The 17,123-nt window shown below is 35.2% G+C and overlaps 3 protein-coding genes across 7 annotated transcripts; 1 reads left to right on the top strand and 2 right to left on the bottom strand.

Annotated features, from left to right (window-relative positions):
• Positions 1-812: 812 nt before the first annotated feature.
• Positions 813-5,827, top strand: LOC121801026 (phosphoglycerate mutase-like protein 1). Of its 5 annotated transcripts, none has more exons than XM_042200511.1 (11): positions 813-983; positions 2,070-2,152; positions 2,446-2,507; positions 2,604-2,711; positions 2,975-3,054; positions 3,377-3,539; positions 4,322-4,396; positions 4,511-4,599; positions 4,705-4,824; positions 5,338-5,382; positions 5,468-5,827. In XM_042200511.1, exons 3-11 carry the CDS (start codon positions 2,448-2,450, stop codon positions 5,559-5,561), a joined length of 834 nt encoding a protein of 277 aa, XP_042056445.1. In that variant the 5' UTR covers positions 813-983; positions 2,070-2,152; positions 2,446-2,447; the 3' UTR covers positions 5,562-5,827. The 5 variants fall into 5 exon arrangements, with proteins under 5 accessions (XP_042056445.1, XP_042056454.1, XP_042056448.1 ...); XM_042200520.1 differs by having other exon boundaries at positions 2,070-2,156; XM_042200514.1 differs by lacking the exon at positions 2,070-2,152.
• Positions 5,828-6,318: 491 nt separating this feature from the next.
• Positions 6,319-11,513, bottom strand: LOC121753876 (protein odr-4 homolog). Its single transcript, XM_042149151.1, has 11 exons — positions 11,312-11,513; positions 10,962-11,186; positions 10,087-10,182; positions 9,583-9,671; positions 9,359-9,487; positions 9,074-9,194; positions 8,554-8,638; positions 8,355-8,464; positions 7,829-7,977; positions 7,070-7,166; positions 6,319-6,730 (listed from the first exon to the last, which is right to left on the bottom strand). The coding sequence occupies exons 1-11, from the start codon at positions 11,390-11,392 to the stop codon at positions 6,443-6,445; spliced, it is 1,470 nt and encodes a 489-aa protein (XP_042005085.1). The 5' UTR covers positions 11,393-11,513; the 3' UTR covers positions 6,319-6,442.
• Positions 11,514-13,219: 1,706 nt separating this feature from the next.
• On the bottom strand, positions 13,220-15,745 carry LOC121801019 (pentatricopeptide repeat-containing protein At4g21065-like). Its single transcript, XM_042200496.1, has 2 exons — positions 15,504-15,745; positions 13,220-15,415 (listed from the first exon to the last, which is right to left on the bottom strand). The coding sequence occupies exons 1-2, from the start codon at positions 15,594-15,596 to the stop codon at positions 13,268-13,270; spliced, it is 2,241 nt and encodes a 746-aa protein (XP_042056430.1). The 5' UTR covers positions 15,597-15,745; the 3' UTR covers positions 13,220-13,267.
• Between the last annotated feature and the right edge of the window lie 1,378 nt (positions 15,746-17,123).

Below are 17,123 nucleotides of genomic sequence, written 5' to 3'. Positions count from 1 at the left end.
AAAAAAAATAGAAACATTTAAAACGGCACAAATTTTGATGCACAATTAATAAAGTAAGAGAGATGAAACGAAAAATGAATAAAGTAAGAAATAGGAAGAGAAAAAATAGTGAAAGTATAGTTAGTGGATTGTGCGCTTCATGTCAAATAGTTTTATTTTGAAGGAACGTCCCAAAATGTAAATAATTGCTATTTTTAAAAAATCGGAGGGAGTATTTTTATAGTAGGTGGTTGTGATAAAAAAAAAACTCATGATTATTTTGGTTAATTTTTAAAATTGGGAGACGAGACGACGACTATAATATTTTCCCTCTTCTATTTTTATTTTTGTTACGTTTTTTCTTGAGAAGTTATTTCAGTCTAAAATTTTCAATGAAAACAAGATCAAGGCCTTTTTGAATAGATGAAACAAAATATAAGCAGGACAAGTCCAATTCAAGCCAATTAAAATAACAATATCACATACATTTAATAAATAAGATGATAAGAACCTAGACTTTTAGTTTATTTTGGGAGTGAGTTGATAATTTATAATTACTATATTTAGCTTATTTATGATTTATTGTTATACTAGTTGTTAGGATTTGATTTAATTTTCATAGTTGTTAGGATTTGATATGTTTCCCATTGTTAATAAGAATCATTTTACTTTCGTAGATGGAGTATATTTTTATATTATAAATATGTACGGAATATTTGATTAAAATTAAAAATGAAGAATTAAAATAATTTATCATTCACGATAAAAAAAAGAATTCAAAACGATGAACGTAGTATTTTATAGGTCGCGAGAGAGAGAGAGAGAGGAAATAACTGAAAAAGGAATTCAAAACAAACAAACTCGGAGCAGACATTAATGAATACCACCCCCCTTCTTCTCCCACATATATAAATCATACATTTTCCCTTCTCACTTCACAAACACCATTCCACCAAACAAACACCGCCGTTGCTCCTCCTCCTCATCACCCCTCTCTCTCTCCGGTACCTCTCTCACTCTCATCATCTGCGATTTTCATTGTTTTTGTGATTCAATTGTCATTTCTAAGTGCTTCTCAGATTTGAGAACTTATTTATGGATCGAAGATGCCTAATCTGATGTATACGTGTGTTTTGATTGGAAGTGCTCCGTTTGTTGTGAGGCTAGAGGTGGAAGAAGCATGGTAGTGATTAGCATTATTTGAGTTGATTGGCTAATCTTATCTGATTCTTCTGTCTCCGAAAGTATCGATGCTCGTAGATAAGAACATTAGGATAAGGAATACTAGTCTATATTACAGAGTTATATGGAATAAGATCATGAGGGAATATGCAATTGGATGCAACTTGAGATATCTCATTTAATATTTGAGATATCTCAGTTTGCTTTTGATTATTGCAATTGGATGCAACTTGGAGAGGCGGCATCTTTTATATTCGTTGTTCAGTTATGCTGTGAATCCAAGTGCGAAGGATTTGTGTTATCTCTTCAGTAAGAGCTATATAAACTCTCTAGAGATGGTCTGCCAAACATGACTTTGATGGAATCACTTCTCTTGAAATTTGGTTATTCATTCATCTTAAATTTGTTTTGAATTTCTAGTCCTAATTTTATTTGCTTATACGATGAATGAAAATTTGCTCATATGAGGGGTTACTTTAATTTCCGTTGCCTTTGTTGTTTATGTGATAATCTCTTAACCAGGCACTATAAGGTGCCTCAACGATCTTGATTGCATTGCACTCTTTCAGAGGACTGTTTTTTCCTCTTGTAATAATATATAGTAATTATTATAACTTCAGTCTTGATATAGAAATTAGTCATCATCCTTTTACCTTGATTCTTAATTAAGGCTGCATTAAAATCCCACTGCATAATGAACAGCTCAGGATTTTAGCTCCCAAGTAAGAAAATGTTAATGTCTATTACTTGAAATAGTCATGGAGGCTTAAGCCATACCATTTTGATATTAAACATTTCAAAGACACGAGAGGATATAGATTAATTTTAAAAAGTGAGATCTTTTAAGATTCTTCGTGCATTATTTTTTTCCTTCCCTATTTCTGCAACACTAATTCCATGTCTCCCAGGTACACTGGCATCTTCCTGCTTTCTTTCCTCTCTGTTTTTGGTAGATTTCTGCTTGTGTTGAAGAAGAATCTCTCCACATTCTGTAGGTTCACTTATAATCAATTACTACTATTTCAAAGTGTAAATATGCTTTCATCACCTTTCTGCCTCATCCTCACTCCTTATTTATTTGATAACATGAGAAAATTTATCTAGTAGCAAAATCAGGATCAAGTCTGTTTGGAGCTGTCATTGTATCTTATCTACTCTTCAGTTTCGCGTATCACCATTGTCAAATAACATCTCTGGAATGCTCACTCTGTTCTCACTATAAAAAGGTTCAGGAAAAGATACTCTATTTTTGTCTTTATTTATATGGTTTCCTAATAATCATAGATATGGATGCTGTAAGAGGCCAAGGCATGTATCCTTTGCACCGTTGCAAGACTATCCACTTGGTTGGTGATCCCCTTCTCTTGTTGTTCCCATTAAGATATATCTTGGACTTTAGAGAGACTAATCTTATCTTATTAACCTCATATTCTTACATGTAGGTGAGACATGCCCAAGGTTTCCATAATGTGGCTGGAGAAAAGGACCACAGTGCATACATGTCCCCAGAGCTTTTTGATGCAGCACTAACCCCACTTGGCTGGAAACAGGTAATAATTGATCATTGAGGCCATATCATGTTACTGTGTGTTATCTGAATTTGGAATTTCATCCAGCTTTTGTGCTAGTACGTAAATTCGAATGAATGAGCTAGTAATGAGAAACTGTTTACTTTTGTGTTTAAGTTTTTTAACCTTCTGAGGAAACTTTCATACTTATTAAGTGGGAAGGTCTTGGCCATATTCATTGTTATGTTTTCTTTTCTCACCAAGAGAAAAGTAACCAAAAATGAATTTTCACAAATACTGTACAGGTAGACAATCTTCGGAAGCATGTTCATTCCACAGGTCTTTCAAAGAAGATTGAATTAGTAGTTGTTTCCCCTTTATTAAGGTGAGTATGCTGAAGTTCTGTTTCTTCTTCGGCCTCTTATACTTTATACTAATGTGAAACTCTCGTCATAGTCTTCTTTCTGAATATGGATCCTAGAATTGTATGACTCTAGTGAGTAACTTTTCATATTCTGGAAGGCTTTTTTTCTCGTTCCTTTTTATCAATGATGAAAATAAGACCTTTGAGTGGTTATTGGTTAAGAACCAGTACAGTAGAAAGTGTGATCTTTATTGAGTCATGGTAGGTGACACTGACAGACAAATTTAAACAATTCTAGCTGTTGGCAGTTTTATTTAGTCACTGATACTGAAATTGATTGCAGGACTATGCAAACAGCTGTTGGGGTTTTTGGCGGAGCCGGCTTTGATGATGGCATCAATGCAGCTCCTCTAATGACAGAAAATGCTGGGAAGAGTAATTGTCCAGCAATTTCAAGTCTAAATGCCCCGCCATTTGTGGCAATGGAACTTTGTCGAGAGCATTTGGTATGCAATGACTCGCTACACTATTTGGTGTCACAGAGATATAAAATGATACCCTGGTCTTATTTCTTCTTTTTCTTGCTATCCAGTGTGATATTGGCTACTGCAACTCCTGTCAGTACAAGTATTGTTTTGTTTTTTTAAGTTTGTTTGGCATCTCTTGCATATTATTCTATTGCAGAATTCGAGTACAGGATAATTAGGTTTAGAAAAATACCCATTTTCGCCTTGGACTTGATAATGGCTGTAAGGGTGCTCAAACCATTTTATATTCTAGAAAAAGAAAATAGGATCTTATTTTCAGGAGTAGTGATACAAATTGTAGAAATAGAAGTGTTTTATCCTTAAGCTGTGTAGCATGATTTTCTAACTTTTGGCAAGATTCTGCATCCTACCACTCTCAGATTAAAACAAAAAGGGGCTTTCTACAGGACAAAGAATGAAAATTACATATTTCATTTGTATTATCTCAAATATAATGAAAAATATTGAGCAGTATGTCAAGATTTCTTGAGAAAAATGAGTAGATCTCCCTACATATAATCTTATACCAATGGGTGGTCAAAGATTTCCTATCTCCTAATTAATCTAGTGCACTATTTAGCGCAGCCACTGTCTTCCTCACTTATAATTGTAGTTTGACATGCACTGAGCATTTGAAGAACTAATTTGATTTAAAAAATACTTTTTCTTAGTATTCCAAGATATCTGGCCAAGATTCTGGGAGTAAAACAATGTAGAACATGCCACATTAATCTTCTCACCTTGTATGTTAAACAATGCAGGGAGTTCACTGGTGTGATAAGAGAAGGAGCATAACTGAGTACAAGCCTCTTTTTCCTGCTATTGATTTTTCATTGGCAAGTAAATGATCCTTGTTTTGTTTTGTCGTGAATAGAGCCAGAACAAATGATTATCCCATGTTTTCTTTTATATCATGTCACTCATCATTTAGACCTTCTGCTTATCCTCAGATAGAAACTGATGAGGACACTCTCTGGACTCTGGATGTTAGAGAAGCTGATGAAGACCTAGCTGAGAGGGGCCAAAAGTTCTTGAACTGGTAAACTTTTTCATTCTCAACCAAATTGCCAGGACTAATTCATGTTTCTAAAATAACGAGAAAGGTGTACGACTATATTCTTAATTCTCTAATGTGGTGCAACAGGTTGTGGACGCGCGAGGAGTCTGAGATAGCTGTTGTAACTCACAGTGGATTCTTGATTCATACCCTTTCTGCATTTGGAGATGACTGCCAGCCTCCAGTGAAGGAAGAGATCTGCAAACCGTAAGTCTTGTTTTCTTCACTTTTTTAAGCCACCATTTGCAAAAAGGTCTTCCAACTATATTTCCCAACTGTTTCTGTGGGGTTTTTTTCCCTTGGGGAGGGGAAATGTGTGATATTGAATCCTACTCTTAGTCCTTCATAAAAGGGAGATCTATTGCTGTGTGACAAAATAAATTCTTCGGTGTGGTCTAGTGTATAAATATGATTTTATCTAAGTTCCCTCGATGAAAACAAAAATATCTGTATATGATATATCCCAAATGTATGGTCTAGTGTTCAATTTTGGCGAGTCTCATTTTCATGTAAAGGTAACATAGGAAGGTCAGTTGCATTATATCTTTTTCAAAATGATTCTTAAATCTACATGAGAAATTCATGGACTATATATCTGGGACACAGAGAGTATTTCTTTCAGAGCATGATGTTGTTTATAAGGAAAGCAACTGGAGTTTTTAACTCTAAATTGTGATTAGAGATTACACAACACTAGTAAAAACTGATTCACATGTGCAGATTCAACAATTGCGAACTTCGATCGATGGTGTTTGTGGATAGAAGGTACACAAGATTAATACTATATCTGGAACATGGATTTCTCCCCTATGGTTTAGTGTTCTTATTCTTATTTAAATTCGTGTTGCAGTATGGCCGCTACAAGTTCCTCAAAAACTAATTTCCCAGAAAAAATTCCAGACGGAATGGACGCTCCTAGGGAAGAGGCTGTCGAGAAAAACTGATGGTTGCTCCACATAATTGTTTAGGATTGAAAGGAAAATTGAGTGTGATTTTTCCTGAACATAGTTATTAAGTTATTCAGTGAGGTAGATTCATTCGTCCCCTTTTACATCATGGGAAGTAATATTATTGAAGTAGCTTAAGTTATTTAAACTCGTATCATGACATATTTTCCATGGCTAAGACAGGCGTTAGCAGAAATCTTTATTTTGTTAGCATTTTATGACATTAATATCGATGAGTATTTTTTGAGCACATTTTTATGAAAGTCCAGACCAAAGTTTCTATAAATAGATGAGTTTAATGATTGAATTTATCCTGAACTTTTGTGATTTTGTCTTGAAACCTGTCAATTATATCCCAAGTTTTTTAATTTATCAATTTTCCTGTTCTTTCGTATGACTTTTATCAATCAATTTTTTAATTGATCATAAAAAGTACTGTAGTACTAAAAATTAGAGTGAACTATTTATATTATTGTTCAATTTTTCTTAGCAAAAAAAATGGTTATTCTCTGAAGCGTGACATGACATCCCAATTCAACTTATATTCCGTGATAAAATTGATTAAAGTTGAAAAGATTAGTAGTATAAAACTGATAGGTTAAAAAAGTTTGGAAGAAATTGATATAATTAATAAGGTTGGATAAAATTGATAAGTTTTAAATGACATGCTAAAGTTGTGATATAATCACTACAAGTCGAAGTAAATTTACTTATTAAGCCTAAATAGATTATGAAATACAGAGACGACAAATTGTTGAGGTATGAAATATTTAATCTTCTGACAAAAGGATAGTATATAAGAGGAAGTTACAAAACATATAGTAATATTAGTCTCCTTTCACATTTTACTGCCCAGAGATTGACCTGTGACTACTGAACTACATCTTCCCCATGAAATTAAAAACTATCACAGCGATTATCATAAAAAAGATAGCAAACAATACAATGAAGTCAGCTGTCTTGGCAGGTCTCCCATTCCCAGTTTTCCTCGCCTTTGAGGCTGAAGTATCCGGGTTGGCTATTGACGTATGGTCAGTTGCAATATTCCAGAAGGTTTTGACAGTTGAAGCTATTAGAGCGGGGGCTTCCAATTCAGGCTCCAGAATTTCAGAAGAGTCTGTTGGAAACTCTAACGACATCAACTCAGTACAATGGTCTTTGAGAACCTGGAAAATACAAGATTGAAATTAAAATATGTTGCAAAAAATGCATGCTGGCCAAGGTTCTTAATTTAGAAGCTTTTACAGTATTCTATAAGTCATGCATCTTCCGTAGAAATTTCTTGAGAGCAGTTTTTACTGCAGACTGGAAGTCTGGAACGTGCACATGGTTTTCATATTAGTTGATTTGATTTTACTTTTTTTTCCCCCAATTTTCATCTCTTTTATCTTCTGTTTCTTCTAAAATTGGTTTCTCATTCACATTTCTCCTCACAGCTCAATGTCATCTGATCATGTAAGTCAAGCACCCTTTCTGATTATATATGCATAAGACGAGTAGCATACCTCCAATGTTTCCTTTGACTGAATATAATCACATATGTATGCGCCCTCCAGCCATGGAACAAATACTCTCCGAGGAAACGATAGGTTGCATTGTTTTCTGCCAGACAGATAGTCCAAACATTCACGTTAGTCGGAAGGAATCCAAATGTTGTTTGCCAGAACAGATACTAGGCAAACATCATTCCATATGTTAGCGCTGGTGGGATTCTATACTATACCCTGAATTGTAAATAGGCTGATACTATACCCATAAATAAAAGCATCTCCATAAACTGACACTCTGGGAAAATACTTTAATCTCTACAACAATAGCATCGCTTGATAGCGTTATTTTAAAAGGTGTCTGTCACCCTAATGGTTCCTCATTTATTTTATTTCAAAAAATAGACACGTGTTGAAGAATCATGGCTTTGGCTCAGCCACGTAATGAGGGAGAGTTGACTCTGCACCAGAGTGGTATTGTGACATGCAGCAGGAAACTTGTTTGTTTTGGCTTATTCAATTACTCAGTATAAAACCAACGACCCAAAACAAATACAGTATGGAAGTTTCTTTTCAAGTTTAATTACTTTGCAGTGAGTTGATCTAAAGAAAGTGTGAATAATCATCAAAAGAAGCTCCTAAAGAATATATGATGCCTAAATTGTATAAAAAAAACTACTGTAATACGATGGAAACTTGTGCAACCAGCAATGTAAAAGCTTCATTCATGTAGCTAAAAAAAGAGAAAACCTCTGCAATGAGGTTAAATTCATATACCTTTGAGCTTGAAGGTCATGGTTTGCGATGGGTTCCTTATATGACAGGCTGTTTGTTCCTTGATCACCACCATTCACTGATTCAATATCTCTTTCAGCCTCATCACACATTATATCAAGTCTACTTTGCAAGCTCCTTATGATATCTTCCTAATCATAAGAAGATTGAAGATGCTAAGACAGATGAGACATGAAAAGAATATGTTATTCAAAAAGCAGCTAGACACACACCCTTTCTGTGAATTAGCTACAGAAATTTGCATTATTAGTTCTCTATTGAACAGAAGAAACCATCTGAAGTTTCACTTTTTTTTGTTCAAAGTACACTTTCGAATCATTGGCATCACTACTAGAAAAAAAAAATCATCATTGCAATGACACTGATAGTCAGCAATGACACTTATGGAAAGCAGATAAGTATGGTGTAAAACTTATGGAATCCTAAAGAAAACATGCATAATTCAAATCATGGTTAATGTTGGTGGGTTGCACATATCAGTCCTGAAGTACAAAGAGAAGAAAGTCACCTTTATATCAATCAAAGCTTGTGAAACAGGCTCCTTCGAATTCAAGTATGATAGAGAACACACAGAGCCTCTAAGTAGAAGAACACCGAGAACCTCTTTTTGGCTACAAGCTTCATAGAAAAAGAAGATTTACTGACAAGGAAACTCATTATGAAGACAAATGCAAATTTTGACGCATAGGTATAGAGCTAAATCACACCTTCTAAGTATTTATCTTGCATGAAAGGGAGAAGAAATTCAACTTCATGTAAATCATCAGTTAAACTTAGATCATCACCGGCCACCTAGGTAATAACAAAGGCAGGAATAAAGAACTTTAAAGAAACAGCATAAACAGGCACATTTTAGTGGAAAATAAAAAATATTGAACAACCCAAAGGATAATAAAGCTATATACTACTATATAACAGTATGACTGCCTATCCCATAAAAAACTAGGTGTTCAATGAAAACCCGAAGAGAGAGAGAGAAGATATTAACCTAATCTCATTCTCAAGGAAACTGCTAAGAGATGGCATTTGAAGTTAACAGATTCTACATCTTACTAAAATCTACAAATCAAGACACTGGCTACAACTTTGTGCCACCACACTTGACAGTTGTCTGTCTCTAACCTCTACACATGGTCCAACAAAGACATTGAATGTGACACTACCAAGTTCAACATTTCAGCTATCTGTATCATCACTATGTAAATTGAAAAGTTTCAGTGGCCTTACCAATTTTCCATCAATCAAAGCCTTCGCACCTTTAAGTTCCTTAGCGCAGACCATTATTTCATTACGAAGCGCATCAGAAAATATTTTAATATCTGATCCATCATCACAAGGAATTGGCAACCTAAGAGGAACAAGCTGAAGATGGGTAAATAAATAATACTACATAAAACCAAAATATTATGCACGGTAGCACTGTAGCAGTTCAAAACTTCAGCCAATAGGTAAACTCACTTAAATCTTCTAGAGAAGAACAACTTTTTAAAAAGGTGAAGCAAACAAGAGCACCTTAAATCAAAATTGTACACGCATCTGAATGTTTGGAGGGAACCTAATATTTTTCCTGATTTGAAATCACAAGGCCAAAGACTGCTAGAGGTAATATTTGCTGCCAGTGAGCAATTTCGGCATGTCCACCTGAAATTTTAAAGTGCAAGATATGTAATATGTATTGAGAATTCAGAGCTATACATGAGAGAGAAAGAGATAGAAGAAAGTGCTCATAGGAGTACCTCAGAGGGCTGTAACTAATATGAAGTAGCAGTCTTTCATTTGAATCGTCCATCATTGTAGAGGCTGCTTGTGCAACTCCTACTACAGTCTGTAGAAAACATTGATAAATTGAAGATGTACACAATTTTTATAGCTAGAAGATGAATAATGACACCATTGCCTAAAGCAAACTCTACTTTCCCTAAAGTGCCTCCAGATTAATATTACCACTTCACCCAAGTCCTTGCCACCCCATCAAAATGAAAGGAAAGGCTACTAGTTAAAATTTTGAAAATTGTTTGACCAAAAAAGGTGCAAAGCGTAGGAAAGGTGCAAAAGCGTAGGAAAGGTGCAAAGCGTAGAAAAGGTGCAAAATGAAATGAAACATAGTTATATCCCCAATCAGAAAACGAAAAGTAAGATCATTATTAGTGAAAACACATGTGAAACAAAACTCATATAGAACATTAATAGAATTGGAGAGTCTTTATGCTAATAAATGCCAAATAAGAATATGAGGAAACCTGGCATAGTGTGATTGTTGAGTTCTTGAACAGGCTTTCACTGACCCATATGTATATGCCTACCACCTTCATGCCACCCAATAGCATTCTTGAGACCTAAAAAAACAAAACTGCATGAGGAAACAAAGGATGTCAAAGTAAAGTAATATTGCTAATACAGATCATAAGAGTCTTGAATCATTATAATACAGTAATTCATAACTCCTAGAAGTTCATTACTCCGTGTTTCAATTATCTGTAAAAGCTATAAAACATAGAAGTAGAACCAAGCAAAGCTTCTGATAGCTATAGCAATTCTTTAAAAGGAAAAAAACAGCGAGGGATTTTTCCCTCAGAAACAAGTATCACGAGGTTATCAGTGTGGTAAGGGTGCTTCAATTGGTAAGAATAACACACTGATGGATTAAATTTCAAGGTTGCTGAACCACCATCTAGTCTACTACAAGCCAAAACTGAACCTTCGCCTTACAATTTACAAGTCAACCTTACTAGCATCTAGAGTCCAATCAGAGAGTATCAGCCAATTAGTTGTCAGGGTCATTGTTCAGCACTTAAGAAAATCTCAACGTGAGCTGTGTATGAAAAAACGTAGGACATGCCTACAGGGGAGGGAATTCTGGCTTTCGAATTGCAATACAACAGAATATAATCCAACTGCCCTGATTCCTGTCCCTACTAGCAATTTGAGATAATCCATATAATCACATACCAACAGATAATATCCCATTATGATGCATAATCAATTCTAACTCAAAATTCACCAATACTAACTTCATGAATACAAAACAAAATGCAATTTCATGAACACTGAGACAGACAAACTTGAGCAGCAAAAGGATAAATCAACTATGCGATTCCAAATCACAAAATGGGACCTGGCGCGCGTGCTCAAAAACCCAGTCGTGATCAATAAAGAGCGATGATGACTCTGACTGAGGCTTGGCTTTGGACGAACCCTTCTTCTTGGTTTTGCTAACATCTCCAGCGCCGTCAATAACCGAACACGGCCGCTCTCCAGCATCATTAGGCGGCGTGGGAACCAAATCGTACACGAATCCTCTGTCCAGCTTCGAATTTAGTTTCCCAATCACAAGCCCAATCTGGAGAATTGAACGGAAGTGCGAATGTGTATTGAAAATATAAAGGAATTGAGATTGAGCTTCAAGTCAATAAAAGTAAATGGAATATTCATGATCTGGCTGACAAAAATCAAGAGATTGGGGACCTGGGACGGGACGGCGGAGCGAGCGAGGCGATGTTCTACCAATTTGAGTTGATTTTCATCTCCGATAACGGATTTCACCATGATTTGTGAGCTAAAACCTTCAGCGCGATCCGCGGCGTGAAGGGGAGCTTGGTCAGATTTGAGTCGAAACGCTTCCTCTAACCGTCACAGTCAGAGGTGGAAGTGAGCCGTACTACCTGATTTTCTCTATTCCCCTCTATCTCATTTCTTATTTTTCTAATATTTAAAATATTAAATAAAAAAATAATACTTCCTCCGTCTCATAATAGATGTCACACCTTCCTTTTTAGTTTGTCCCGCAAAAGATATCACATTTCATTTTTTGAAAAAAAACTCTCTCTCACATTAATATAAATATATTATTTCTCTCTAAACCTAACACACAAAACAAGATCACCTAACACTTATAAATCACACTTTCAGCCAAAAAGTTCCACAAATCCCAAATTCAGTCCCCGATTTTTGTTGTTCTATCTTTTAGCCCTTGAGGGGTATATTTATCCATTTAGTTTGATTTGAGGACTAAACTTGTGATTTTTGAATGTTTCTACTTCTTTTATGATTTTTTAAAGACCAAAAAATTATGTGGTATTATTAAATTTTTATATATTATCTCAAAACAAATTATTTAAATCATTGTAGTGTTATCTAAAAATGAATTATTTAAATCTTTGTAGTATTATTTAAATTATTGAATTACAATCATAAAATTAATATGCATTTGTAGTATTATTTAGAAAATATTGAATGATAATTTTTAAAGTATTCATTTTTAGTTTAATGTTTGGTATCTAATAAATTATAAATTATGGTTGCAATCAAGCATTAGACTAAAAATGAATCCTTTAAAACTAAACCATTCTATATTTATTAAATAATACTACAAATACATATGAATTTCCGATTGTAATACAATAATTTAAATATTACTACAAAGATTTAAATAATTCATTTTTATAACATTACCAAGATTTAAATAATTTGCTTTGAGATAATATACAAATATTTAATAATACCACAAAGATTTTTGATTCTTAAAAAATCACAAAAGAAGTACATAAATATTAAAAAATCACAAGTTTGGTCCTCAAATCAAACTAAATGGACAAATATACCTCTCAAGGGCTAAAAGGTACTCCCTCCGTTTCATAGTAGTGGATGCGTTTCTTTTCGGCACGGAGATTAAGAAAAATGTGTGTAATGTATTAAATAAAAAGATAATAAAGTATGAGAGAGGAAAAAGTAGAGAGAAGAAAGTAAGAAAGGGGAAAACATAAGTGAAAAGAATTGTGTTGGCTTTTACTAAAAAGAGAAATGACTCCATTACTATGGAACGTACCCAAATGGCAAAATGACTCTACTACTATGGAACAGAGGGAGTAAAATATTAAAAATCGAGACTGAATTTGGGATTTATTATAGAACTTTTTGATTGGAAATGTGATTTTAAAAATGTTGAGTACTAAAAATGTGCAAAGTCTATTTTCTAGTTACTAGTTGCGTAGTTCACTCTAAAAAGAATTACGAATATCTTATGGTTTGACTAAGGAGTATAATTTTTTAATATTCAATAGTATTTGAATTGTGGTTGCATGATCTCGATGATTTCGATTTGGAAACACTGTGTTCGACTTGCGAACTCTTTGACGATTGAAAAAGTGGTGAGTGCTAATCATATAGTAGCAAATTAAAAGAAGGTAATACTAACGTTTCAAAATTTGTGGTTAAAGAAGATCAATTTAGAATTCTCATTTACTCCTGGTGATTGGAACCCTCAATTTATGAATAGGACAAAAACATATCAACTAGTAAATGACCTTGGATTGTGGATATCTGGAAGGAGTGCTAAACAATCAAAGAAATTTGCTGCAACATAAATCCTAGCAATAGCATGAACAACAAACCACTTTATATCAAAAATATGTGGACAAGTCATCAAACAAGACCCCCAAAATCTTTACAAGAACACTCCCCCTTGTGAAATTTGTGCAGCCTCTTACTATCTCGAATAATTATACTTCTCCAAGTCAATAACGACACGATTTTAATGAAACTATGGCAATCCCTACACATACCAGTGCTCTTGGTGACTCTGATCTCTACCTTACCTGATGTGTTGAGCAATCCAAAGGCAACTGCCATCTTTTCACTGTGATGAGCAGCAGCTGAGGTGGTAGTACCGTCTATCTCCAATTCCGTCTCAGCCTTATATCCGAGAAGCTTCGCTCTCTCAATCAAGTCATCCAAGAGTTCAGTAACCTCGTCTTGATGGTGTTTCTTGCTGCTGAACTTGAACGAATAGACCTTGTTTCGGATGCTAATCCAACTCCAGTCCACTATTTTATCGACCTTTGCATCTCTCATCATCTTTCTCACCCTCGACACATCCTTCCATCTCCCTGCAGAGACATACATATTCAGCAGTAAGATATAGGTCTCAGAGTCTTTGGGCTCGAGTTCAAGCAGTTGTTCTGCAGCATGAAAGGCTAACTCTAGTTTCCCTTGACTTCTACAGCCAGCAATCAGAATCGACCATATGAATTCGTTTGGAATCAGATTTTCTTTCTTGATGAAGTCGAAAGCCTCATCTATCCTATCTAATCTGACAAACATATCTATTAAGCACACGTAGTGGTCCATCACAGGGTTGATTCTGTACTCATTTTTCATCATTTCGTAGTATGCAAATGCTTGGTCGACCATTCCTGCTTGACTACAGGCTGATAGCACGCCAACAAAGGTTATCTTGTTTGGTTTAACCCCTACACGTCTCATATCCTCGAACACCTGCAAAGCCTGCTCTGAGCACCCATGCTGTGCAAACGCGGTGATCATGGAAGTCCACGAGATCAGGGTTCTAGTAGACATTTCAAGAAAAGCTTTGCTGGCTTGATTGATGCTTCCACATTTGTTGTACATGTTAACGAGGGCAGTCGCCACAATCACATCGGACAAAAATCCAGTTTTTATCGTTTTAGCATGAAATTGTTCCCCCTGCTCCAAAGCCGCTAAACTACTGCACACACTGAATAAACTCGAGAAGGTATACAAATCGGGTCTCAGCCCCAATCTGTTCATTTGCTGGAATATTTGAAGCGCCTCCATTCCACATAAGTAAGCCGAGAGGGCATCCTCTGCAAGACTTATCATCTCTGCATAGCCTGCAATCATAGCATTCCATGTAACTAAGCTGATAGAACTCATACCAACAAACAACTTCTTCGCCTCAGTGATGCACCCGCTTTTCAAATACAAATACATGATTGAATTCGTCAAGCGCAAATCCGAGCCATATCCGAGTTTTATAATCAACGAGTGAACCTGAGATCCTGCATCCAGAGCTTGCATTGTGCAGCACAAGCTCAGTACACTAGTCAGAGTGATCTCATTCGGCTCAACACCCCCAACAAGCATCTTCACAAACAGAGCCAATCCCTTCGCGGAATTCCCATTATCCCCACAGGCAGATACCACAGCAGTCCATGATATCACATCCTTCTCCTCAATGTTCTCAAACACCCTGATCGCCAGAGCCAAACTACGACATTTGGAATACAAGCTACACAACGCATTCCCAATGCTCGAATCACGCGCAAGACCATGCTTCGCAATATAACCATGAATCTGTTTCGCAAGATTGAAATCACACAACGAGGTGCAAGCATTCAAGACAACACCCAACGTGTAATTCGTGGGACACACCCCTGCTTCCAACATCTCGTTGAAAATACCAACAGCTAATTCAGGCCGTGAATTGTAAATGTAACCGGACATCAACGAAGTCCACGCCACAGCGTTTCTCTTCGGCAAATTATCAAACACCTTCCGCGCACTCCCCATTTCCCAACATTTCGCATAAACATTGACCAGAAACGTCATAAGGAAGAGCTCCTCACCAAATCCACTTTTGATGATTTGGCAATGAACCGATTCAACTCCTGAAACTGAATTCTGCAGCATACATTCTTGCAAAATCGGAAAGTAATGAGACGATTCGAGTTTTCTGTTACCTTCACCCACCGACGAAACTGATTCTTTCAAATCCGAACTCAACGAGTTCGGCTCTTTGGGGGTGTAACTTCTCTGCAGCAGAGAAATTCAAGAGATTGAGAAGTATACAGAATAAATCCGCGATCATATCAAAACTGAGGTGAATAGTGAAATAGGATACCTTTTCGAGAGGAAGAGGAGGAGCGGGGAGTTTCCTGAATTCGGCGTCGAGCTTGAGAGTGTTGGCGACGACAACGGGAGGGAGAGAGGCCATGGAAAGTGAAGTGAAAGCAGGAATTCTACATGTTGATAGCGTGATCGAATGTATGGAGGTTGAATTCGTTATCTACTGTGTTTGGATGAAATTTAGCTGTAGATCGTTTTTCGGAATCAAGTCGGTAATAATTATTACTCCTCCGGTATTCGAATGGATGTGGCGGTCCAACACTCCTACTCACCCGATTTTTTTACATTATTTATTGTAATTGTAAATTATTCAAAATAATAATAAAGTTTAATCCCGCAACTTTCAAAATCAACAACAAAAAAAATATTTCCATTCATGTAAAATAGTCATTTTCTCCATTTTAATCTATTCACTAAAATTAATTTCTAAGCCTTTATGATAAATTTCTTATCCTAATGAGGTAAGTCTCATTTTTCATAAACAATATTTCAGTTATTTTCTCAAAATTTGTTTACTTTCCAAATGTATAATATTAAAATAAGTGATTATATAATTTTTTAAAACTTTTTGGATACTTGTGTTTAAATTAGTTATAAAATTTGAGAGTTGTCGAATCTGGGGTTTGTTTGGTTAACATGGTGATTGGTGTTTTTCACTTTTCTTTTTTTGTGCAAATAGAATAGTTGGTAAGATGATTGAATTTAAATTATTTTTAGTACTATAACATATTTTTTTTATATCTTAAACATATTATATAAATAGGAGTGCTTTTTTATAAGAATCAATGAATAAATAAACAAAATTATTTTATCATCCTCTACAAACTCATGTTTCCATAAGTATCTCATGGAATTCGACTGACAAGATGAATCTCGACATCATGTTAAGGAATGTCTCGTGGTCGTGCAGGCCAAGCCCACTGAGAAGACCTGTGGAGATGCATGTGAAAAGCTCTTGGGATTCGTCAAATTAAGTTGGTCCTAAATTAAGACGAATATTTATTTTCAACGAACATTCTAATATCTAATTGTCAAGATCAAAGTTCATTGGACGTGTCAAGATCAAAGTCCTCGGTACACCCGTCGTACAAGGCATGAAGCTTGACTTAACTCCATTATATTTAGTCATAAATTTTAGTTCACAATTTCTCATTCGCTCATAGGAGTATTCAATAAAATGAATATATCATGATATTTTACTTGGAATAGTTGGATACTATAATATTTATTTTCACAAAATTAAATCAATTGTCACACGTAGTAGATTACAACAATCCTAACTTTGTCAATATTCTCTCGGTCTAAAGGTTGGAAATGTGATATCTTTTATGGTATAAACTAAAAAGAAAAATGTGATATCTACTTTAGTATTGGTCTAATTAAGCTGGTCCTAAATTAAGAACAACACCCATTTCCAAAGAACATTCCAATATCCAATTAAATTATCAAGATCAAAGTAAACTGTACATGTCAAGATCATAGACCATAGTTCAATTGGAATTTTATAAATATTAAATTGATTCAAAATTGAACCGAGAAAAGTAGTTGCAAGTGAAACTATTGCGAAAATTCGTAACTGGACTACGAAATATAAAATGATAATTTAGCAATTAAA

This window comes from Salvia splendens, chromosome 1 (genome assembly GCF_004379255.2).
Source record: "Salvia splendens isolate huo1 chromosome 1, SspV2, whole genome shotgun sequence".
In the NCBI taxonomy this organism is placed as follows: Eukaryota; Viridiplantae; Streptophyta; class Magnoliopsida; order Lamiales; family Lamiaceae; genus Salvia; species Salvia splendens.
This window is presented reverse-complemented; position numbering and strand designations above follow the sequence as displayed.

What these genes read in the sequence shown, in the direction of transcription:
- LOC121753876 (XM_042149151.1), bottom strand. Translation starts at nt 11,392, where the DNA reads ATGGTGAAATCCGTTATCGGAGATGAAAATCAACTCAAATTGGTAGAA. An exon ending in GCAAGATAAATACTTAGAAG is followed by an intron (nt 8,465 to 8,553) that starts GTGTGATTTAGC and finishes TTTTCTATGAAG; the next exon opens with CTTGTAGCCAAAAAGAGGTT. An exon ending in CATGACCTTCAAGCTCAAAG is followed by an intron (nt 7,167 to 7,828) that starts GTATATGAATTT and finishes TCTGTCTGGCAG; the next exon opens with AAAACAATGCAACCTATCGT.
- LOC121801026 (XM_042200501.1), top strand. Translation starts at nt 2,059, where the DNA reads ATGTCTCCCAGGTACACTGGCATCTTCCTGCTTTCTTTCCTCTCTGTT. An exon ending in CTGCTATTGATTTTTCATTG is followed by an intron (nt 4,397 to 4,510) that starts GCAAGTAAATGA and finishes GCTTATCCTCAG; the next exon opens with ATAGAAACTGATGAGGACAC. An exon ending in AAGGAAGAGATCTGCAAACC is followed by an intron (nt 4,825 to 5,337) that starts GTAAGTCTTGTT and finishes TCACATGTGCAG; the next exon opens with ATTCAACAATTGCGAACTTC.
- LOC121801019 (XM_042200496.1), bottom strand. Translation starts at nt 15,596, where the DNA reads ATGGCCTCTCTCCCTCCCGTTGTCGTCGCCAACACTCTCAAGCTCGAC. An exon ending in CTCCTCTTCCTCTCGAAAAG is followed by an intron (nt 15,416 to 15,503) that starts GTATCCTATTTC and finishes TCTCTGCTGCAG; the next exon opens with AGAAGTTACACCCCCAAAGA.